Here is a 26,027-nt window from a genome sequence, read left to right as displayed (position 1 = left end):
TTCACTCTAATGAGAATCTGTCCCTTTCTGGTGTTCCCCAGGGTTCAGTTTTGGGGCCAGTCTTGTTTCATATCTTTATCAATGATCTGGATGAGGGGATTGAGTGCTCTATCAGTAAGTTTATAGACCACAGCAAATTGGATTGGAGTGTTAATCTGCTTGAAGGTAGGAAGGCTCTGCAGAGGGATCTGGACAGGTTGGATCAATGGGTGAAGTTAATTGTATGAGGTTTAACAAAGCAAAGTGCTGGGTCCTGCACTTGGGTCACAACAACCCCATGCAATGCTACAGGCTTGGGGCAGAGTGGGTGGAAAGCTTCCCAGCACAAAAGGACCTGGGGGTGCTGGTTGACAGCTGGCTGAGCATGAGCCAGCAGTGTGCTCACGTGGTCAAGAAGGCCAACAACACCCTGGACTTTATCAGGGATAGTGTGGGCAGCAGGAACAGGGAAGTTATCATGCCACTCTACTCAGCACTGGTCAGGCTGCACCTCTAGTACTGGGACCCTTACTATGAGAAGGACACTGAAGTGCTGAAGCATTTCCAGAAGAGGGCAACGAAGCTGGTGAAGGGTCTAGAGAACAAGGCTTATGAGGAACAGCTGAGGATTCAAGGGATGAACCACTTTGCATGGTGTCTTATTGTGGAACTAGGATCTCTTCTCCAACGTTCCTCAAACTCTACGGTACTGGGAAGAATATCTGACCCAAATCTGGGTTCTGCAGATAGTTGTTACCAAAGGGTTCAGAAAGAACATTAAATCATTCCTGTAATGTCTGATTCTTATATTTTACATAAAGATACCTACCAAACCAGATTTTGTGAAGCATCCTGTCAGTTCTATTTTAAGGAGAAGAAAGATGGCAAGATTATTCAGTTAACAGTCTTGAAATATTTTTTTTCCTCCAAAGTTAGCATTTTTTATTTTAAGATTGCTGAAAAGTTTGTGATCCCCAGGGCTGCAACTGAACAGAGAGCATTTGCAATACTTACAGAGTAGATGTCTGCTTCATTTTCTAGAAGACATGCCCCAATGTCTTTGAGGATGTTTAGGGGTTTTGTTAGTATTGCATTGTTTTTGTAGAATTAAGGAACCTAGTATTCACTTTAGATACATCTAGAAATAAGTGTGGGCTTTTGTCCTTCTTAAGCTGTTTGAAGCCCTACATCAGCCAGTTCTTCCTTTATAGTAGAAGATTCTGTGTCATCTAAACCTCTCAGTCTTGAATTTCATTTCTACATCTGTAAAGGCTTTTAAATAGAATAGAAACAATAACTTCTAATGAATTTGAATAGAGAATTCTAACATAAATAGACTGCAGATTTGGTGAATATTCTTACTGTGATCACATTTTGCCTTCTAAGCCATGTGTCATAAATGATTTTGTTCAATAAAAGGCATCAAGTTGGTTGAATTTATTTTTTTCTGGCTGATCCAAATGATTACATCTTACCAAATATTTTTTGATGATGTGATAGATATGACCTTTGTAATGACTTCAGTAATGTTGCTCATGAAATTTTAAGTGGTGATATTCTTGTTACATACCCAAAAGCTTTGGAAGACCTTTGCACTATGTAAAATTTGTTAAAATTTAGCCTAAGTAAAGTATTTTATTGTCTTTGTGAAAGTAATTTTGTGCTGATAAAGTAATTCTAATAATGATCATAGTAATGCTCTGGATGCTCCTGAGGTAATTCTGACCTCTGTTGGCAAAGCACAGCAGATGAAATGTCTGCTCAGTAACACACTTCTGGTTTGATATTATTTGTTTCAGACATGACATGTTGCTGAGAGGAGAAATTAAGGCATTAATTCTGTTTTTATTGTCAGAAAGCTCTTGTCCTACCACTCTGGTTAGTGCTCTGGTTAGGGTAAAGAATTTATGCTCAAATTGTCCTTAATATTTTGTGGTTTAGTAATTTTTGTTCCAGAGAACATAGTTTCATCCAATGTCTTTCTTATCTAGATTTTCAATACTATATCAACAGCATTTACTCATGTCACATTATAATAGCTCAATGTGTTGAAGATTGGATGTTGCAAGGATTCCATTTTAGGTTATGCCACCATTCTGTAATACAATGTTAACAAAGGAAACTTGTTCAGTGGACTGGTTTTGCTTAGTTGTAGTTGTTGTAGTAGAATCATAGAATCAAGGAATGGTTTGGGTTGGAAGGGACCTCCAAAGGTCATCTAGTCCAACCTTGGTGCAGTGAGCAGGGACATGCTCCGCTAGATAGGTAGCTCAGAGCCTCATTGAGCCTGACCTTGAATATCTCCAGGGAAAGGGCCTCAACTGCCTCCCTGGGCAGCCTGTTCTAGTGTTCCACCACCCTAATGGTAAACAACTTGTTGCTTGCATCCAATCTAAATCTGATTTTCTCTAATGTCAAACTACTGCCCCTTGTCCTATCACTACAGGCCTTTGTAAACAGTCCCTCTCTAGCCTTCTGTATGCTCCCTTCAGGTACCAGAAGGCTATTAGGTCTCCCCAGAGCCTTCTCTTCACCAGGCTGAACAACCTTTTTATTTAAAATGTGTTCATCCAGTTCGGAGAAGTAAAGAAAGAAACATTGACTTGAACAGGTGCTATTTTTTTTCCTATGCATTAACTATAATTTCTATCACATATTTGTCATGTCTGTCTCTATCTTTCAAATGTGTTTCCCAGGCTGTGTAGCTGTTAATAAAGTTAATGTAATGGTGATGGAAAAAATGAGTGGATTGTTAGCACTTTGATAGAGGCCAGGTATCATGCAGATACTCTATGCTAGCATTCTAGCAAAGATGTTAAGTGCATCTCTGTTTTGAAACTGTTACCCCAGAGAACAGACTCAAACTGTTTAATATTTTATATTATGGATAAGAAGATGTTTTAGTACTATTTTGAATTCATTTTGAACAAGGTTACATTCAATTATCTTTAGTCTTGCAAAAATGTACTGTTGTAGGCTTCTGATATTCTCTGCCTTGCTCATTGTCTGCCTAAGGCTATGGAGGCTGAGTAAGTGGCAGGTGTTCGACTAGAAAGCACAAATGTATGTATGTTGTATGTATCTTACAGGTCACTGATAGACTTCAGGAACCATAATATCTCAGGTTTCATGTTTTGGAAGTTAGTTTCTGCAGCTGCACTCTTTCACTGTTGTGAGTTTTGAGTTTAGGTTAAGTTGTTGCAGGTTGTCCAAAAGGACTGGACATTCTTGCTGCTATGAGATGAAGTTAGGGAAGGTTTGGACTGAGAGTATGGAAAATCGTGTAGTGGGTAGCTGATATAATACCATGTGGATATAAATACAAGATGTGAAACTCTTAGGTCTGTTGCATTCTCATGTCAAGACAGCTAGCAACTGATTTCATTGATGCAGGGATAAAGACTCTGCTATAGGTTGATTTTTTGAATCTCCCTTTCAAATCTCAGCATAAACTGAGAATGAGGTGTGGGATGGCCTTCAAGAATTCAGAGGAAATGGGATCACGTGTTTTTATCTGGTGTCTATTTTGCTTGTGTCAGAACTATTCTACTTTTGAGGAAACCCAGATTAGGAAGGACAAAATATTAAAGCCAGCTGAATTGTAAACTCTATAGATAGCAAGGTCTACTCTGTGTGTCTTAAACTATAACAAAGAGTCTCGCCTGACATTGTTTTCTAGGATGAATAATCTTTAGTTCTGGAATGAGGTCATAGTTCTAACAGCATCCATATTTCAAAAATTAGGTGATACATATTGTTACTCTGCCCAGCACTGTTTCCGGTGCCAGAGGTTCAGGAATTTTTATTCCACTTAAGCAAGTGTCACTAAGTGTTCCAGGATGCATAATTAATCATTTAAAGGCTTTTAAATCTTCTTTTATAATAAATATTGACTTTGCCTGTCTGTGACAAGAATGTATTTAAAAATGCAGACACCACAAATTTATGAGGGATGGGAATACTGTGTTGGACTTTGAAAAATGTATTCTGGAAAAAAAAACAAACCCTCTATGGCTTTTCTTAGGAAAGAAAAGGTCTTACTCAAGGTCAGCTGAATTGAGGGGAAAAAATGGCTAAAGGAATCTCTCTCCTAACAAAATATGTCATCACATCTGTTTTCTTGAAAGAGAAACAGCCTTTGCTTCAATTTGTTTCTGCTATGAGAAATACTAGAGTATAGGGGATTTATTTTAGTGTCATCTAATTTTTACAAAAGAAGTCCCCATGGTTTGTCTGAGAATGTGTTCTGTTCTTCCGAAGAAACTACTGATGGAATACACTGTGCTTCAGACCCCTGTCATTTTCGTGGCCTTCCTCTGGACCCGCTCCATCAGGTCCATGTTCTTCCTGTGCTGAGGGTTCCAGAGCTGGATGCAGTACCCAAGATGAGGACTCACCACAGCAAAGTAATAGAATCACCTCTCTCGATCTGCTGGCCACACTTCTTTTGAGGCAGGCCAGGATGTGATTTGCCTTCTGGGCTGCAAGTGCACATTGTTGGCTCTTGTTCAGCTTCTCATCCACCAGTACCTCTAAGCCCTTTTCTGCAGGGCTGCCCTCAATTTCATCATCCCCCAGTCAAGTCTGTGATTATTTGTCTTTCTTATTGTATGGCCTAATATTACCTACCCTGTTCCTGGTGGATCTTGATCAATTTATAGATCTCATGCAAAGTGTATAGGTCAGATTCTTAACAAGGGTAGGACCCATCTCCCTCATATATGTGTGGAGCCCAAAGTCATGATACAAAGAGTGAGGAGTTGCTCTCTATATGGACAGTTAATCTGATGCACTGAGCTCCAGTATTAGCCATATGGCATCCCTACAGGACTGCTCAGATCACATAAGATTGTACATGGAAATATCATTTGCAACAGTTTTAAAACATGGTTCATGTTGCTTAAACATCAATGATTTTACTTGTGAAAGATAAGACCTGCTGATCTAGTTTTGGACTGGGTATTTTCATAATTTAGTAGTAGCTGCTCTCACAGTGTTCTTGTGCAGGATGATGCCAAACGGGAATGAACATTTTTTTTTCTGACCAGGATGACTGGATTCTCAGGGACAGAACTCTGGAGTGGATCCAAGGATCTGTCTGACTTAGCAGTGACAAGCTATGCTTCACTATGAACTAAGCAAAATCCCAATGTGTCCCTATAGACAACTGGAATACAGAGGAACCCTGCTGTCATAACAGATGAAAGCCTTCTCTTTTTTAGGCACTCCAGGAAAATTGGTCTTGACTGTAAGGATAAGGCAAACCTGACCAGTATTGGTCAGGAACATTCTGCTCTCTGAATAATGACAGAGTACTATGCAGTGTACCTGGCCAGTGTACTGCTGGATGAGTTGTCCACAAAGAATGATGAAACTAAGTTGGTTAGATAAAGGTCAAATATAAAATGACCTTATACATGACAGATTCTTTGAATAAAGCATGACCAATTGATTGCATGTTCCCTTGCATGACATCATCAAGAAGTCAAAGTGTTTCTCCTTTATCTTTTTACACATTACCTGTACTTTAAAATAACATTTAAACTGATAATTAACTCCATCAGAATAAAATGATATATCTTCAAGTTAAATGGATTCCAACTTCAAGTAAACAGAGCCAGTGTGGAAATAAAAATCACAGTTACCCAGTTTTCCAGACTATTGATGCTATTTATGGCCGAGACTGTAAAGAGATCAAGGTTAAAGAAAATAAGTGGAATATTGCTTTATTGCTTGAAATTGAATAACTTAATCCCATGAAGTAGATGATCATAAATTTCATTGTGTTATTTATGCGGAGACAACTAAACAGCAAGAATTAAACTGAGCTAAGCACATTCCACACATTCAAAAATGTGATGGGTTTTGAGTCACATTTCACACTTCTATGACAAAAGCACTTTAAATAAGAAATTGGATTTATATATCAAATTAGCTTGAAAACGAATCAGCTAATAATAATTGAATTGATAATACCTCTGCCCTTCTTTTATTTATTAATTAAAAAAGATTTGGTTTTATGATGTTTATTATAATTTTTAATTTTTGACTCAGTTACTACATGCTACCAGCTACAGCTGGTTTTAATACTGAAAAGATCAAAGATACTCAAGATATCATCTACATTTGTCAATTTTAAGGCCTCTAACTGCACTTGCTCAAAAAAGAACCCTAAAATGCATTTTTTTTTCATGTGCAGCTTTTCAGTATCTTATTAATTATTTGTTATACTTCGAGATACGTCTTCCTAAGAGTTTTTTTTTCCCCACTGTCACTAAAGGCAAGTATTTACATTTAATTCCCTTGAAGTGATTTGAAAATGCATCCCCAGTTCAGCATAGTGCATATATAGTATATATACACTACATATGTGTATATAACAGGTAAAAACAAGCATTCTTTTTTTACAGGGCAATATATCTTACATAACACCGAATTCTCCCAAAAAGGAATTTGCAGAAAGAAAACAAATACCCCATTTACTAAAATCAAACTATTCTATATTTGATAAGTACCGTTATTAATTTATGTAGATTGGAGCAACACGGTTGTCAGTTTGATTCATTTGTGCCAAAAAGAGAGAATGGGAGCTGCATTACTGCTGCTCACAATGAGTAACGTTATTATTTTCTGTCTGCATAACTGATGATACCTATGATGGTGTGAAAGTTTGCATTTCCAAAAATACTCTGTAAGATTGTTCATACATTTTGTATAAGCTCAGTTGATGTGACTGAAAATGTGTACGGACGTAGGCAGAACGCTGCCGAGTATAGATGGAGCCTGGCATGTCCTCTAACAGCTTTAAGCATGTGTTTCAGTCAGATTAACAGCAACAAACATAGGCATTCTAGAAGAGTTTGCCTCAGCATAGCACAAAGACCTGTGATATGTATTTAGTTTATGGATCACAGGGCCAATAAGAAAAATTAGATTTATCTGAGCTGGTTGGTGTTTGCTGCTGATACCAATGGAACAGGACAAAGCTTAGGATTTCCCACTTACTAGGGCTGATCTGACAAGATGAGATTCACCATTTCTACAGTCCTGAAGAGCCAGAGTGTGTCTTGTAAGAGATTCCAAATGTGTTAAAGTCCTGGGAAAGAAGAAGGGGAGAGGAGTGGGAGGGGTGAGGACTAGTCATGTGCTAAGCTTCTCAGCCTTCAGCAGAGTTTGGGCCTTAAAACATGCAGGCATGTACACCATGCTCTATCCATCTCCTGTGCAGGAACTCTTCTTCCAGACGCTGTTACCCTGCCTCTTCATTTTGCAGAAGGAGTAAATTCCAGAGAGAGTTACCCAGCACTGTCTGATAAGGTTTAAGTGAAACCAATGGGCAGACAGACACTGAGGTCATCAGGCAGCTTTCTAAGGCTTTTAAAAGACTCTCATCATTGTTTTACCAGAATGTTTTCCTTTCACCTTGGCAAAACTACTGTATAAAGACCAGAAATATCAGTGCATGGAAAATGAAATAATAATGAAATAATATAATGAAGGGCTATGTGCAGAGGAGAAAAACAATGAAAACAGATTTAAAGTACTATCATATTTTTAATATTATGTTTATTTCTATTATATTATTATTATTAATTGAGTAGTATTAATTTCTATCATCTTTATTTTTTTTCCTGCCCACAGCAGGGGGTTTGGAACTAGATGATCTTGAATATCCCTTCTAACCCAAACCAGTCTATGAGTCTATGATTTTTATTATGTTTTAATTATTAATTATTTTATTATTATTAAAGCTTTAGTAATATTAATTTATATTATTTTTATTTTGTCCCTGCCCATAGCAGGGAGATTGGAACTGGGTGATCTTTAAGATCTCTTCCAACCCAAACTAGTCTATGATTCTGTGATTTTCATTATTTTAAATGATGAATTATTATGGATGATGATGATGATGGTGATGGTTGGAAGAAGATGATTTTAAAGGCCCCTTCCAACTCAATGGGTGTTTTGTGCATGCATGCATGGCTCTTGTACTGCTGACAGGGAGTGTGCCTGTATGGTGATTAGCTGAATAAGCTTCTGATTTCCTTGCTTTTATGTTCATATATATGTAACAACAGCCACTTCACAATAATTTTTTTTTTGCCATATAGCAAAAGGCAGAGCAAAATAACAAATCAATCAGCTAAATATCTTTTTCTTTAGTCTGTCGTTTCCATATCACTTTTGAAATGCTGCTCTTTATATGTAGTTATCCTCAGATCATTAAGAAAGGGGGGAAAAGAATTAATTTCCTTACCAAGTAAAGATTGTTTGCAATTAATAGTTGACATCAGTTCAAAAGTCAATATTTATCCACAGTGAGAGCAAACTGTAACAAGAAAGTCTTTCTGCTTTTGGCAGTATAATAAGTAGCATAACTGATTTCAGTTTCTTTGTGCCTCACTTCAGCAAGTTGTAATCGAGAATGCTAATTGATGATCATGTTTTAATTCAGGGCTTTAATTCATCATTGACTGAAAGGTAATCGTTTTTTCACCAGAAAAAAATGGGTTCAATTACTTTCTTAAAATTTGATACATGACAGAAAGATTTTCCCAATTTACTCATAGAAAAAAAAATAATTCCTAACTTACTAATGCATGTAAAATTAAGAAGCTTGATTATTGACTGCATCTAAAAATTAGGAGAAACATGTTTTTGAAAACATTGGATCTTAACAGTAATCTAAAATGCTGCTAATCTTCTGTCAACAATTATTCTTGTCTGGAGGTTGAATGGTAACTTGTTTTGTTCCAAGTTCTCCGGAGTTTTACTTTCACAATAACTACTGAAGTATTTTAATAGACAGAGAACTCTACATATTTGGTAATTCCTCATATATTGAATGTGTGATGCCAAAAGAAGTCTCTTTAGGCTTTTTCTCTCTTTGCACCCCACTTCTCTTTGAAGTCAGATGCTTTTTATGGAGCTAATACACCATTAGACTTTTGCCCTGCTGTATTCTGATTGCAAGAGAAGAGCTTTAGATGAGCTATTCACCACAGCTGGGAGTTACAGGGTCTAAGAATTGCTATTCAGAGATTGTCCAATTCAAATTCAATTGTCAGTTATTAAAGCAAAAATAGCCAGTGTATATACTGAACCTACATTCATCCTGTAGGAAATAATGCTGTAGCAATGCAAGACCTCCTAGGAGGAGAATTCTGTGCTAGCCCAAGGGAAAAGAGATGCCTGCAGCTGAGTCCTGCTCATGTTTCCTGTGTGCCTTAGATAGTCAGGTTCTGATTTTGGGCATGCCTTTGTCCTCTACCGTTTGAGAGCTGACAGTGCTTAGTCTTTCCATCCCATCCTGTCTCTCTGAGTCATCAGAATTTACTCACTATCCTTTGCCTCCCAACATGAGTGTCCTGAGGAGCTTCATATAGGTGCATTTATATACTCATTAATAAACATTAAAAAAAAAATCAGTATAATTTCAGTTGAAAAATATTTCCTAAGACCTGAGTCAGGAAGGTCTGCATCAGATTGCTTGAATTAAAGAAAACTAGGAGACAAAACAAGTAGGTTCTGGTTGGGATTTTGTTTATTTGTATTTATTTTTTTCTTTCTTTCTTTTTTTTTTTTAAATTGTTCTGAAGGCCTAATGCATCATGAATAGTATAGGAACTCATGGATCCCTTGCATTTTGAACAATCAGCCAACAGACAAATCCTAATAATTGTAAAGAAAGCAAACAAGCAAAACCAAGTAAATGAATATTCTTGTCATGTATTTATGTATTTTAATATTTAAAATAATACTTTCTATGACTTTTTTTTTCCCCCTGCAAAAGTATAAAAGACAGATAAGGACTTTTTTCCTTTCAGTAGATAAGGACAGCCTGTCTTTGCAATATAAATAACATCTGTCTATTATGGAGGAGCTATCATTTGAAGGACTTCATTTTTACTACTTCCTGAAGTTAAAATAAGTTCTTTTAATTGGAAAGATTAGAGTGAATTTGCTAGCTGCAAGCTGATTTCTGTGGAAAAGAGCATCTGTAGACTGAGCAGATTAAAAAATAAATTAAAATAATCACTTCATATTTTGTTTCTTTTTCACTCAAGAAAATATTTCAGTCCTGTTCTTCCAATAGTTTCAATGGCAGGGAGAAGTGAGGTACCCAGCACTGTGTAGAATTATACTCACTGCAGACCACAATGTATCACACAAATTATTTTGTATGCACGGAGTGTTGCTTATTAGAAATTGACTGCTGAAATTTATGAGGTAATTAATCATTCAAACATTCACCATGAAAAAAAAGGAGACCAGTCTACAACATCAGTATTCCATAGGTAATAAAGTACAGAGTCAGTAGTAAAGAAGTCTTAAAAAGCATATGCTGAGGATAAAATGTCATTTTATTGGTGTAGAACATGAAAAATGTCAATATGAAAAAGTTTTTTACTGATTAGTGTGAGAATATTTTCTTTGCACTGCAGCATTTGATTCTGAGTTATGAAGTGAAGGGGAAATATGGCTTGTTGATGACTATTGAAAACTGTATTAGAGGCCAAAGAAAACAGACTGTAGTTCAGGGCTCATAATCTTGTGTCCTGGAAATTGTAATGCTAATCATTGAAGCCTGTGACAATGAATGAAAAAATTGCTTTCACAAAGGATCCAGCTAGCTTCAAATGCATTTAGTTAGCATGTTTCCATGGGGCAGGCACTCCAGCTCTCTGATCATCATTGTGGTCAAAATATATACAAAAAATATTATTGTTTAAAATGGGAGCTAAAATATCAGGCCAAGTAGCAAGCCTAAATTTAGACTCCTTTTAAAGCATATGATTGATTCCCACCAATCTTACATTTGTATGAACCTAGACCAACCTACCTAAAGTCAGTGAATAGATACTTGTGAAACAAGTAGTGCAAAATCTGGTTGTTGGCTCAGTGTAATTACCAGAGTATTTCTGGAAGAACAGATCTAATTGAAATGACAGAATAGTTAATAGTCTTTGAGACTGCCCTACATAAAGTTCATGACTGCTGTAAAGATGAATGAGTAGAATTATTTTTATAAATAAATTATATTGATATCAACATGACATTTGCTATTTTAAGTTCTTTCCAAGATAATTTGTCTCTTAAAGTTTAATCACACTTGTTGCAGAGATCTTTAGGTTGTTTATACATCCCACATCTGACATTTCAGTAATTGCCTGGCCTAAAAATTAACTTTTACAATTGTGCTTTGTCTGCAGCATCTGGCGAGGACCAAACATAAACTGCACAGACAGTTCAGGTTATACTGCTTTACATCACGCAGCTTTGAATGGACACAAGTAAGTGCTTCATGTTTAGTTTTAATGTAGAATGGTATTTAATTGTATAACTTAAAAATATGTAGCATAGCTCTGAGATTCTCACAGAAAGTTGGCAGACCCTGACTTACTAAAATAAACTTTTTTTTTTTTCCCCCCCATAGGATATTTTAATATAAGAATTTTTGATCAACATGTAGTAATGGCAAATGGGAAATGAAGTTTAGAAGCTTCTGGTTCTTCTAAATTCTTCTGTTTTGGATAAATTTATTATTGTTACTGCTAGTGGTGACCCTAGTGCTTTTTCAGTCAGGAATGGTGGTGTACTTGTGTGTGCATGGACACATATATATAGTGCATTGGGTGTTTAAGAAGCAATATTGTGAAATTAAAGAACTATAGAGATTAATCATTATCAAAGCCAAAGTAGCAGGCTAAGAATATTTAGTACTTAGACACTTGAAAGCAGAAAAATAAAAAAAGGCTATTACCTTTATCATAAAATCACAGAATGCATCAGGTTGGAAGGGATCCTCAAAAATCTTCTTGTCCAACCCCACTGCAGTGAGCAGGGGCATTTCCAACTAGATCAGGTTACTCAGGGCCCTGTCAAGTTTGACCTTGAATGTCTTAAGGGATGGAGCCTCCACTGTGTCTCTGGGCACCCCATTCCAATACTTCACCACCCTCATTGTGAAGAACTTTATCCTTGTGTCTAACCTAAATCTACCCTGCTCCAGTTTCAAACCATTGCCCCTTGTCCTATCCCTACATTCCCTTCCAAACAGTCCCTCCCCAGCTTGCAGCTTCTCCTTCCCTGCTGACCATCCAAGTTACCACATGCAAGAAACTTGAGGAAAGCCTGCATTATCCTCTGTGAGAGGTACTGCCCAGGCATACCAGTGCAGGTGAACTCTTTTAAGGCATTCAAGCATCAGTAAAAAAATGTGGAAACTTGCTACATATTTTGTTATTGCACCTTGTAATTTGTTGTGTTACCTCTGTTATTACATGTTGCCCCTTGCTACATGTTAACCTTCAGTGTATTATGCTGCCAACTGCATGTTGTTATTAAAAGAGAACAAGAAAGAAAGATTTTAATGAAGTCTATAAAGTTCTAGTGGGATGGACCCCACTAAAACCAAGGTAAGAGCTGCCCTACTTAATACAGTCCAGCTCTCCTGTTTGTAAAGTGACAGTGTTAGCACTGACTGGATTAACACTAAAGAAAATGTGGACATAAGGCTTTGGGTTGTTCCTCTGTGGGAGATAAGGAACTGATAAAAACCCATCTGAAATTAAGAGTGATTGGCACTAACTTCAATGTGATTTTTGGCTAGTCCCTAAAATAAGACATGGATCCATAATGATTATATGTTTAGTTTAATCATTTCACAAGTTTTGTGTTATTCCTTGGATAAATCAACACTCTAGGAAGTGTCTTTAATTGTACTGTAGGAACCTGCCTATTTTCTTTAGACCAGATGAATCTATAGTGAATGAAAGATATTCTGTTTCTGAAAAAAATAAATGAAGTTTGAATACTAATAAATTAGATATTGTGCCTTTTCTCAAATTTCAAATTTCATTTCTGTAGCAAGATTCAGAATCATCTATTAATCTATTTTACCTCCATGGAATTAGAGCTAAGTCCTTAATATGGTCTCAGCTTTTTGTTTTAAAGGATTTAGAAAAGCCCAAGCTTTAGCTTTCAAAGACTGCTGGTTTTAAACAGGTAAAAACACTGGGCTTAGTATGTTTAGTACTGACTATAAACCAAGAGGTACCCAGAAAAGCAGCAGTAGTGCTGTAAATACACACTGAATATACCAGAGACTTCAAGTGAGACTTAGCAATATAAACTATGAACTCCCCAAACATACAAAAGCCAAATAGTGTTTTCAGACACTTTTGTGTTGGCCATGCTTCTGCTGAAGTCCAAGAGAACTTCAGGGTGTAGACTTCTGTACAGCAGCAGATGTAACTGCAGCTTTTGAAAAGGTCATAATGACCACTGGCTGCTAGGAGCCCTTAACCTCACAGCAGGGTAACTAGCAGTTTCTGATGTCACATTTATAGCTTGTCATCTTAAATTAAACTGATCTTCATCATGAGGTATTTCATGATAAATCATAGTCACTCAGGAGCTGCTACAATGGTAGCACTATCAGCAAGAGGGGCAGTTGGAATTGGACAGGTGGTTGTAATTTTGTTAGAACAAATAAATAGCTTTACACTCTGTTTCACATTTGAAACTTGATGTTCAAACTCAATATTGGGTATATTTTTTTTTTTTTTTGACACAAGAGCCTTCCCAGGTTGAATTTTTAGGGTTTTCATTTTTTGCTTCTCATTAGAATGAACTTGAGAGATTTCAGAGTTTTTAGAAAAAGTGAGAATGTGAGACTTAATGTCCCAACCAATAATTAGTGGCTGGGATATTTGTTGGACACCAGTGTTCAAGTCCCAGCTTGATCATTGCATGTGATGAATTCCCTCCTCCTTGGTTATTCTGGAGTAGGTCTCTTTGTTTTTGAAACTATTCTTCTTTATATAAGTAATTAAATCATATCTGGGGCAGGTACTTGAATCTCAGTCTCCCTAAGTAATTTTACTTAGCCCAGTAATGTTACTGGGCTAAGGACTCTGAGTATTCTCCTCTCTAAAATGTATTTCTACAAAATGAAAAAGTTCTGATAGAGCACTAAAAAAGACTCACCCTTGAGAAGTGTGATGGGTCAGGGCATTCTTGAAGGATGAAGGAGACCCAGGTTCTTTTTTGTAGCTTGAATCTTGCAACAGACTCTTCTCAATAGTTGCTGTTTATTACTATCTATACATTTCAGTTTGGTTTTTTTTTTTTTTGCTGTTTTCAGTTAGTTTCAATTGTTTTTTGACATTTCTCCCACACTTCATTCAATTATTTGCCCTTTGATTTGTCTCCCTTTCAAATTACTCTGTATCTCTAGCCTTCAGTGCACCATCTTCTGCAAGGCCAACTATTACTACATGAGAAGTCTTTTAAGCTTTATTTGTACTAAAAGCTTTTCTTGGGAGTAATTCTCCTGGAACTTTCTGTGTAGCAAGTGTTGGGAGAAAAAATGCCTTTTGATTTTACCTTAATTTGTGCTCAAGGACTTTGTTTTCAGTCATAACAGAGATTACATTGAGCTCCCTCCCCTCCTGAGTTTTTGAGCCAAATCAGTCAGAGCCAGTCTTTCCATATTCAGCAAAAATGTGTGTAAAAATGTCCACACTGGATTATAGATGCTATTAACATAATAAATGATGAGGCCTGACTCTGTCAAACTAGGAGAAGACAAATGGAGGCATAAGACAGAATTTATTCACTTTCTGACATACTTGATGACATGATTATAGCACACAGCTGATTTTATGTGTAATGTTTGAAGTACAAAATCAGGGATGCAGTATATCAGCTTTTTCATTTAATGTGTGACAAGTGTGAAAATACTGCAAGGAACAGAATAAGAATTAAAATAATGAAAGTTGGTGGGTGGGCTTTTTTTGTTTGGTTGGTTTGGTTTTGTTTTTTTTTCTCACTACTCTCAGGAAGCTGGCTGTGGGAAAGAAAAATAGAAGATAGTATATATCTAACTAGATCATCATTGCATTGTTTGTCCCATCTTTGAGGTGATACTTTAAAGAAGAAGAGAACCTTTTACTTAAACCTTACTGCAGGAACTGTGTTGATAAAGCTACCTTCTTCCTGCCTGCAGAACTTAGCAATGATGGGGGCAGGACCACTCTTCTGCCTTTAGTGCCTGGAATGTTTGTCTTGAGGGTCATGTATGTGGTCTGGAAAGGCAAATTCTAAAGAAGGATTCTTTTGCCAGGTGATCCTGTTGAAGGAAACAGATTCAGAGAACTGATTATAATCTTGTTGATGGGTATTCATGAGAAGTAAGAATCATTACAATTAATAATATTTTGCCTATGTTTTACTATTTCATTCTTAGAAATGATTGGTCCTCACTTTTGTCGCTGTTTCACTTGACTTCAGGGTAAAAATTTTGGTAAAATGTGTGTTCATGTGAAAATTTCAAATAAGCTTCCTGTCCATTTTTGGATTTGCTTCCTGTTTTCCAGGGATATAGTTCTCAAATTACTTCAGTATGAAGCATCTACTAATGTGGCAGATAATAAAGGTTATTTTCCTATTCACTTGGCTGCTTGGAGAGGAGATGTAGACATTGTGAAGATTCTCATCCATCATGGACCATCACACTCCAGAGTGAATGAACAGGTAAAGTGATAAAAAAATATTTATGTACAGCATCGTAAAAAGCATCCAGTTGGAAGAGACTTCAAAGATCATCCAGTCCAGCCTTTGACCCAGCACTGAAGGGTCAACACTAAACCATGTCCCTAAGCTCCAGGTCCATACACTCCTTAAACAACTTCAGAAACAAGCAGCACATATTCTTTAGGTCTGGCAAATTTATAGCCAAGTTAAAAAAATTAGAATATTCTGTTTTCCATTTCTCCTCCAAAACTGATAAAATCTTCCAACTGAAGCATCAGACATCTTTTTTTCCTGGATGAGCAATGACCTAAAGAATATTAGATTTAAAAAGTATGAGAAACCCTTCTGCTAGTTTCTGCAAAATCATTTGAAGACATACTCTAGCTATGCAACTTATATATATATATATAGGTGTAAATTTGCATAAACTCTATGTCTGTTTTACTTTATTAGCTTTCTAACTTTTTAAACTTGCAGATAAAATTAATATTCTTTGTATATTTTGAGTGTACTGTAAATGAACTGATATGTAGAGATAAATGACAAACCAGATGGGCTGCATATATAGATGTGCAGAAGAAAGGACACATAAATACTAGGGAAAAATGATGAAAGTATTACAGTGGGTAAGGGCAGGATAAATATGTTACATTCTGTTGTCAAACAGATGGCACACCTTCTGTTTTCTTTCTGCATATTCTTATACAGTCTATTTGTAGGGTTAGTATTTAGATACAGAAAGGAGACAATTAACTACATGAAGTTTAATATGGACAAGTGCAAGGTCCTACATCTGGGGAAGAATAATAACAGGCACCAGGACAGGTTAGGGGATGCCCTGCTGGAAAGCAGCTCCACAGAGAAAGACCTTGGAGTTCTGGTGGACAGCAAGTTCTCCATGGAACAGTAATGTGCTCTTGTGGCCAAGAGAGCCAATGGGATCCTGGGATGCATCAAGAAAGGTTTGTCCAGCAGGGCTAGGGAAGTTCTTCTACCTCTCTACTCTGCCCTGCTGAGGCCACACCTGGAATACTGTGTCCAGTTTTGGGCTCCCCAGTTCAAGAGAGACAGAGACCTGCTGGAGAGAATCCAAAGGAGAGCCACGAGGGTGATTAGGGGACTTGAGCATCTCCCCTCTGAAGAGAGACTGAGAGCCCTGGGGCTGTTTAGTCTGGAGAAGAAAAGATTGAGAGGGGATCTGATCAATGTCTATAAATATCTGAGGGGTGAGTGTCAAGTGGAGGGGGCCAGACTCTTTTCAGTGGTTCACAGTGATAAGACAAGGAACAATGGGTTCAAATTTGAACATAGAAGATTTCACCTCAGCATGAGGAGAAACTTGTTTACAGTGAGGGTGCTGGAGCACTGGAACAGGCTGCCCAGGGGAGTTGTGGAGTCTCCTTCTCTGGAGACTTTCTTTCCAAACCCACCTGGATGCATTCCTGTGCAGACTACCCTAAGTGATCCTGCTCTGGCAGGGGGGTTGGACCTGATGATCTCTTGAGGTCCCTTCCAACCTCTGATATCCTGTGAGACTGTGAAAATCTGACACCGTGTATAGTCAGCTGGAGTGCTTGAGAACTGGAAGCAGGCTGTGAAATATGAGTAATAACCATCAGCTATTGAATTTGCCAGGATAATCAGGAATAAATATTGTAATAAAAAGGTGGGAGTCAGTTCCAGATTCGGATCTGAATGGTAGTGTCTACATTGCCTGTGTAATCACAGGATCCAACAGAGTTATTCGGGTCACCAAAAGTAAGGCAGAATTTGCCCAAATCCTGAAATCTACTACCTTGTGAGGCCTTACAGTAAACGAACAGTCAAGGTACAATTTGATATTTGAGGTTATAGACTTAGCCATTGCAATCTGTCCAATAACTACAGTATGAATATGCAGTATTAGAGCAGGAAATAGAAGAAAATAGAGTAATAAAATAGGCTCACGTGACAGTCTTCTGGGAAATCCTATAATACTCTGACTCATCCAAGAAAAAATGCAAACCCCAAAATTTGTCATTCTGGGGTTTGAGCTGCAGATTAGGAGTATCTCCCAATTTTCTCGTTCTCATCAGCAGTTGCATATAGAGTGAAACTAGCTGAATTGTAGGATTACCTTTTGTAAGGGAGAGGGTTGGGGTTTTTTTCTCTTTCATTTCTGCAATAAAACAAAAAAACAACTTTCTGATTACATGTTATGCATTCACCTGAAGAGTTTCCTTATACTCTACTGACAGGAAATTGAAAGCTGAGGAGGAACTTCAGAGAGAGGGATAGTGAAAAAAATATTTCAGTAAGATCAGAATGAGAAATTTAAATTCAAACCGATTTCTCCCCAACCCATGAACACATCCAAACTTCTAGAATAGGCTAACTTCTAGGACAAGTGCAAGGTCCTACATCTGGGGAGAAATAATAACATGCACCAGTACAGGCGAGTCTCCTTCTCTGGAGACTTTCAGACCCCACCTGGATGCATTCCTGTGTGGACTACCCTAAGTGATCCTTCTCTGGCAGGGATGTTGGACCTAATGATCTCCTGAGGTCCCTTCCAACCTCTGATATACTGTGATGCTGTGTAATATTCTTGAACTTGATTAAGTATGCTGTCCAGTTTCTGTGGTTTGATCACTGGAGCAAATAATCAGGGATACATCTGACTCTATACCCCACAGAGTCAAAAAAAGTTCTTGTCTTTGGATTTCCTGCTGTTTCTGCATTTTACCTCAAAACTTTACAAGGGAGAATGTGTGAGCAGTCCTCAAAAGAAATGTTGGACTGTGAGTCTCTTAAGGGAATCGTGATCATATTAAACTTTGAAGTTAAACTCAAGCAAACACAGTTCCTCTAGCCTGATGAATCCCCTGGTGTTCCACTCTAGCCAGTGGCTGGTGTTAGTGTGTGGACTGCTTTCCCCTGCTAATTAGCACTCCACACAGGAGGTTATCTATATGATGGAAGGAGAGAAATGCCATGTTTATATAAAGCCATTTCCACCCACATACCCTCAAGTCACATCAGAGTGGCAATCCCCACCCTAACTTGTATTCTACAAACGTTTATGTGAGTCTGTAGGTTTCTGAGGCTTTTGCTTATTTGCTGATGGGCTCTGAGAGACAGGTGAGGGCTCCTCTTAGCTCTCAGCTTCTCTCAGATCTATGGACCTGAGACTACAGTTTATAAGAAATCCTGGGCTGTTTTTCCTGTGAGAGATGGGGAGAAGGAAAGGCATTTTCCCTGATGCTTTTCCAGCAGAGCAAACAATATACTCAAGTCAGACTTTTTTCTTTTTTTTTTTTTTTCCCCTCCCTGGTTTTGCAAGCATCATGTTAAGAATGTATGTACTTTCAGTTTAAGAAAATAAGCTTGTTCCTTATTTAAAAATAGCAGCTAATTTGTCACATATCTTTGCTTTTCATCTATTTTATTCAAATTCTGTGTAGAAGAAATGCTTCTAAAAAGTTAAGTGAAAATAATGAACCGTACAACAAAGAAGTAAACGAGAAGCTCATCATGCATAAATGCATTTCATATGAATTAATGGATTTAATATGGTGTGCAGAAAATTAATTGAACTGCATTCCACACATTTAAAATGCAGTTAATTAGCATCATAGGATCAGATCCAACCCTATCTAGCATCTAAAGCTCTGAATGCCCCCTACTGTTCCTATTACATAAAATTGAAATAAGCAGTAAAAGAGGCAAACAATTAACTGACTATGATATGATGGGGATGGTGAAATGCAGAATGGCAACTCTACACACAGGAGGTGGTTACAGCATAACAATTATGTAAGAATAATTCCATCACTGTTTAATACTGGAGTCTTAGTTGCCACACAGGATGTATGGTTTAAATTACAAACTATGGTAAAATTACCAAACATTCTTGTGTTCAGACCTCAGTTAAGAAGGATTTTATCATCATTAGATTAAGGTGATATGAATATAAAATGTGTATTTTTACATGAAATCTCTTTATCTATTAGCTCATTGTCTATCTACGTTTACAGTGGTTGTCACAATGTTTTGTAAATCAAATATAAGAGGCAGTCAGTGTGCATACTTTTAACCTTTATAATGTTTAGCCTATTTAAGACTTCATAGGAACTACAGAAAATATACGAATAATATATATGGCATATAGAATTCGGAATGCTCTATAATTCTTGCCTCTCTGAAGAGATTTGCCTGTTTGGGATTGCACTTATACAGGCAGAATTGGAAGGAAACAATTAAAAAAAGAAAGCTTCTTATTCTCAATATTTATTATTAAGATTATTAAATAGTGTTTGGGGAAAGACTTTGGGGGACAGTGCTTTATAAAGCAAAAGCTTACTCAATCCACAGAACACAAATAGTCATCTGCTTTTAAAATGCACACATACATGTCCCTGAGAAGACTGGCTCCTGACGTGATGTGCTAAGTTTGCAGTTGCTGTTTTGGCTTCCATGCCTTGATTCTTGTCTTTAGAGCAACTCTTATAGTGCTATATGAAACTACCCTTGTGCCTGATATATTTTCATGACAGATTTTTTCTCTGTACAACTCTAATAACAACTTTTATGATTTAAATCCAGTTAAACTGAGAAGAGAGACTTAAGGTAAGTGTCACAGTATTTCTAAGAAGGACTCAATTATGATTTCAGGAACAGTTGAACTAAGGACAGCTACAGATTTTGGCATATCATGAGCAACAAGGTTTTGGGGGGCATGTTGTTTGAAATGGATTGGGAGCAATGTGGACACACAGGGACCTGATCATGGTGAGAGCCACGAGGCTGAAGTTTTAATGTATCGTTAGTAAAATAATAGCAGAGTCATTCTGAAGCATTTAACATGCATTAGCTTCTGTGATGCTGCAAACCCTGCCCCTGTAGTGATCTCATGGAGGCAACTTATAGAAGCTGAGCAGTTCTATTGTGTGATAAAACACCAATTTCTGCAGCTTTTGTTTTGTTTTGACAGAACAATGAAAATGAAACAGCACTGCACTGTGCAGCTCAGTATGGTCATTCGGAAGTAGTTGCTGTCCTGTTGGAAGAGCTAACAGACCCTACAATAAGAAACAACAAACTGGAAACACCTCTGGATCTGGCAGCACTTTATGGGCGCCTGCGTGTTGTAAAAATGATCATCAAAGCATATCCCAACCTGATGAACTGTAACACAAGAAAGCACACTCCTCTGCATCTCGCTGCACGGAATGGCCACAAAGCTGTTGTGCAGGTGCTTCTGGAGGCTGGAATGGATGTCAGCTGCCAAGTTAGTGTGTCATTTCTTTCTCCTTCTTTTTCTCCTTTCTCCCTTTCTTTCTTTCCTTCTTTTCCTTTATCATTAGAACATGCTTCAAATGAAATAACTTCTTACATCTTTTTTTTTTTCCTTTTTAAATACACTTGCATTCACTTTCTTGGAAATGTGGCAAGGTGATGTGTAATGCAGATTTATTTATTACAACCCAGATAATGTGCTTCAAAGGGGAACCTCAAGAAAGATACCTGTCTTCAAAGCTGAGTGTTGTCTTGAGACATATAAGCCATTCATGGAGGAGTGTATACATTTTTGTTAATGACCATAGAAGTCTGAAACAATATTTGACTGAAAACTCATTTTCCCAGGGTTATCCAATTCTAAACTCAAAGCTACTGAGTAACAACAATTTTGATTTTCTCATTTTCTAAATACTGGTTCTCTAAATCTAAAAGCACATTTTACAGCAATACACTCTTGCAACTACTGACTCCAATGTGGTAGTTGTTTGTTGCATCTAGTCCTAAGCAGTTTTCTTAACTTGCTTCAAACTACTTCAGACTGAAGCCCTTTTTTTCCCTGCAATTTGCCTGTTTGTGTATTTGCTTCTAATTTAATTTGCTTTTGATTTGCTTTACTAGAAAATGATACACTTGCAAAGGTTAATACAAGCAGCTCTTTTGTTTCAGCTGTTCTTTACTATTACTACATCTTCAGTAATCTAGGAAAGTTTAATGCTAAAGCAACACATGACAGAGCACTGGAATGCATGCTTCTCTTCCAGCTCTAGCAAATGAATGAAGAAGAACTCAAAGAAACCGAGGTCTGAATTGATGCTTAGAAAATGAAATAATTGAAGAAAAACAGTCTTTGTCATGGCAACTTACAAACTGATGGGTACACGAGGGTTGAATATTACACAATGCTTCTCTGAAATATGTTCCTCTTCTTATGTAATCTAGATAATTTTAGCACTACTGTGAATTCTCCTAAGCCATTCCTATCTATAATTATACCAAACGTTTTTCACTGTTCTTTAAAAAATATGGTGGTTGCAAATTTTGTGAAATCTCTTAAGAAAAGAGAGATTCTTCTAGCAATGATGATCTGTTTGCCACCTACACTAACAGTTTCTCTTTTTTTATTAACTTCTGTTTGACTTTTAATTTAGAATTTATATTCTTGTTTTCTTATTATATTCTATTTTTCTCATAATATAATTATATCATATTTTTCTTATTTTCTTATTATATAGTTTATATTCTTATTTTTCTTAGTTATTCTTGGGGGAGATTGTTATTTTTTTAATTGATTTTTTTTCACTGGATAATCTTCTTTCCTCTGTGTTTGTCCTATTTGCCGTAAGGAAATATAATTTATTTATTTCTCACTGATATGCATGTTCTCCATCAATATGTTCCTTCTTATTCAGCATGTTGCCATATTGACAAGCTGGCTCTGTACATATTGTTAACTTATTACTTCTATAACCTCTGAAAAAGTCTTTGCTGATGATTACTGGCAGCTTATTCAACAGCAGAGCATAAAATATCAGCCTGTTACCTAAAAACTGAAGTCATCTCTTTTAATATTAATTAAATTGCTCTGCATCAGTGATTGGGAAAGAGCAATATACAAAGTATAACCCCATGGGGGTAAATGAAATTGTGCACATTCACACACACTAAATAAATTCAGCTTATCAGCTGTAAAGAGCTCTCAGAAAGTTGAGAGACAATTACAGAAGTAGCCTGCCTGCTATCACTATGTGACTGTATTTATTTGTTAGTGTGAGAAATTTACTTTAGCCATGTTATCTTTCTCTTCTGTACTCCCTGAGCACTTTTAATCATAGCAAATATTTGGACTAATAGTAGACAGCATTTAATTTTTGACTGAATTAATCACAAATTTTATTCATTTCCCAGGTCTATCCAATATCCTTCAATCTGAAATTATTTAGAAGTGGGCAATACAAATCTGCTTCATCTCTTTATGCATTGAAGTTTTCATTTAAATTGAAACATATGAAAAATACACAGGTTTTGGGTGAGTGATAGATTTTGGGCCCTCAGTAAAATAAGATTACTGCACAGTTCAGTGTGTTTCATGTAAAGAGTAATTTTATAATTGTAAATACCTTACAAACTTGGCCCCTTCTGCTTATCCAACTTTCATGTCTCCCGATTTGCCTTCCCTGTCTGTTCCACTAATGATGGCAATTCCCATTGCTTATCATTGTAGATCTTCTACAGAGCTATGCCCCTTCTTTTTTTTTTTTAAATTTTCCTTCTTTTTTTTTTGCTGTCACTACATACAGAGGATATTCCATGAATCAATTTGCAAAGCTACCATTCCATCCTTCAGATTATGTCTGAAATCCATATCAAAACTCTAGTAAACATCCTATGAATAAGGACTTGACAAGTGACCTAATTACAAACTCTTGCATACTTGCTTGGTTAAAAAAAAAAAATCTCTAATTAATAAAACCCTTGATGCTTTTCTGTGAGCCTGCAAATTGTACACCAAGTTGGTTTGTTCATCCTACTGTTCTTCTGACAATGCCCTTCTATCCCTGCTTGCTTTGTGTGGCCAGCTGTGACATTGTACCTGTATTTAGCTGTAAGCTTTCTTGGGGCAGAGACTGCTTTATGATATATTTAGCACAATCTGTGCTATAGGTTTGTTATGTTGCATACCCAGAAAACTTACACCAGAGAATCAGTATATATAATCCATTGGTGCAAACTCAAGCAGACTTGAACTCATTTTGTTCACGAAAAAATATTAGCTTTTTTTTGCCCCCCCATTAAACTTTGTGTTGGAAGAATTTCCAAATGTGATGTCGTTCAGTTTCCTAGCAAAATATGATCCAAGGCAATGAAAACTTCAGGAAGTAAAGCAGTGAATATTGCCTGTAAGTTTGAGGTTTGCTTGCTGTAATATAGACAAGAAAATTATTTTAGCACATAGGTGCACCATTATGAGTGTACTGATAATGATGTACACATAGATACACCATTATGAGTGCACTTATAATGATGTACACACAGGTGCACCATTATAAGTGTTCTTATAATGATGTACACATAGGTACATCATTGTAAATGAAAAAAAATTGGCCTCAAACCTCTGACACGTCTTAAATAAGGTATAGAAATTATTAGCCACTCCATTTTTTTAATCCTTCCAATTTATCCCACGTGTTCTGTTGCACCAGAAAAAGAACCACAAGATTTTTTTTCTGTCTTCAAGTAGTAGACCATATGTGTATTTACAAAGGGATATATATCTGGTCAGCCAGTCCTCAAATTTATCTTAACCCTCTTCATCCTAAGGCTCAGCATTTTCCCTGCTAAAACAGAGTTTGGTCACTGCACTTTCTGATAACAAGGACATTTCTGCCTTCTGGACAGTTTTTGGGTCGAGGGATCTGATTCACTTGTTAGTTATTTAGTATTACCATGAAATCCTGCCTAGGGCTTTGAAGATTTACGTCAGCACTCATCTTCATGACATCTCATGCAGGATTGCACATCTGCATCTTATAAGCATGCTTTCAGTCTCCATATTCACAGACTTGAGTTCATTTCCGTGGTAGCATTTCCACTCTTGCTCAGAAAATCACCTAGGGGAGAGATTATTCCCCTGTTTATATGGTGTGGTTCTCACATTTTTCACATCCTTGATGTTAGTAGTACCAGGGCCACACAATATTCATTACATGCCTGTAAGTGACCAATCCAAAGGAAATGCCATATCCACACAAATGCCAAAGAGAATAATATGCTGTGTCAAAGCCTTTTTCAAGACTGCTGATGTCAAGCATTTTTCAGTAATCAGACCTATAGCCATCAGTGACTTTTCTGAGAACTGTTTTCATTCCCAGAAATTTCTGAGCTGAACCTTAAGCTCTCCATGTACCTTTGTGGTTGCACTATGTGTCACTGCAATTACTGGAAAACCCCTGTATATACTGTCTGAGTAAATGGTTCTGAAATCATTTCTAAGTAAATCTGAATATTTAGTCTTTGTGTTCAGAATGGAATCATAGAATGGTAGGAGTTGGATGGGACCTCAGGAAATCGAGTCCAACCTTCCCTGCCAAAGCAGGATCACCTAGGGCAGGGCACACAGGAATGCATCCAGATGGGTCTTGAAGGTCTGTAGAGAAGGAGACTCCACAACCTCTCTGGGCAGCCTGTTCCAGTGCTCCAGCACCCTCACAGTAAAGGCAGTTTTTCCTTGTGTTGAGGTGAAACTTCCAGTGTTCCAGTTTGTATGCACTCCAGGATACCATTGGCCCTCTTGGTCACAAGGTCACATTGGCTGTCCCATGCATAACTTATTAGATTCTTCCCCATGGAGCTGCTAATAAGTCTGTGCATGCTCATCTGTCTTGCTTCTGAAAATGGAAGGATTAGAAATTGTTTTGAGAAACACGTTTCATGTGTATATTTTCTTACTGTCTTCCTCCTCCTCCACGTTACACTGTTGGTATACCTGATGTGCTGGATGTAAATGACACTGGGCATGCTCTGCTTTGTATGTCCATGAACTAATTATGAAGAAAGATGAAAAGTGAGTGTTCATATCATGAACATAGCAAAGAGCTTTCAGGCTTCAGGTTACGTGCACTTACTGTGTGCTAAATAGTTGCTAAATATCATAGAATGGTTTGGGTTGGAAGGGATCTTAAAGGTCAGCTAGTTCCAACCCCCCTCCCATGGGCAGGCACACCTTCCACTTGACCAGGTTGCCATATCCTGCCATTTCATCACTGTGACACTGGTGCATTCTGATACAGCTAAAAAAAAAAATAATGTTTCACACTTTTATTCCAGGTTTTTTATATCTTTAAAGTCTTTCTACCATAGCAAGCATGACGATGATGCACTTGAATGAAACATAGAAAAAGCTAATTCAAGCAGTAAAACCTTTAACATTTGCCCACAAATAAAACCTACTCAAAATCTAATTTACTACTGAAAAAAGGGAAATGAGCCAGAGATTCTCTAGTGAGATTTAGCTGCTGCTAATGCTATTGTAAGGACAGGCATTCTGTTCAGATTTTTCAGTAACAATCAGCAGTGTAAAATACTATGAAAAGCAGCTGAAGAGAGGGAGTTTATTTTTCATTACTGTAAGTATAGTTTGAGCAAAAGTCCATTTCCAAAGAAATTATTTTTTTTGTCACAGAAATCTGCCAAATCAGGTTCGCAGACCTGAAGGTAGTATTGAAATTAAC

General features: G+C 37.1%; 1 protein-coding gene across 1 annotated transcript in view; it reads left to right on the top strand.

The window, feature by feature from the left end:
• ANKS1B (ankyrin repeat and sterile alpha motif domain containing 1B) overlaps positions 1–26,027 on the top strand; it is a 390,775-nt gene that overhangs the window by 24,763 nt on the left and 339,985 nt on the right. The window contains 3 exon segments of the mRNA XM_054386772.1: positions 11,193–11,273; positions 15,363–15,519; positions 20,492–20,788. Of these exon segments, the coding sequence (XP_054242747.1) occupies positions 11,193–11,273; positions 15,363–15,519; positions 20,492–20,788 (535 nt within the window).

Source organism: Indicator indicator, chromosome 14 (assembly GCF_027791375.1).
Source record: "Indicator indicator isolate 239-I01 chromosome 14, UM_Iind_1.1, whole genome shotgun sequence".
NCBI classification, from domain to species: domain Eukaryota; kingdom Metazoa; phylum Chordata; class Aves; order Piciformes; family Indicatoridae; genus Indicator; species Indicator indicator.
The sequence above is the reverse complement of the archived record's forward strand: the minus strand, read 5'-3'. Positions and strand labels throughout refer to the sequence as shown.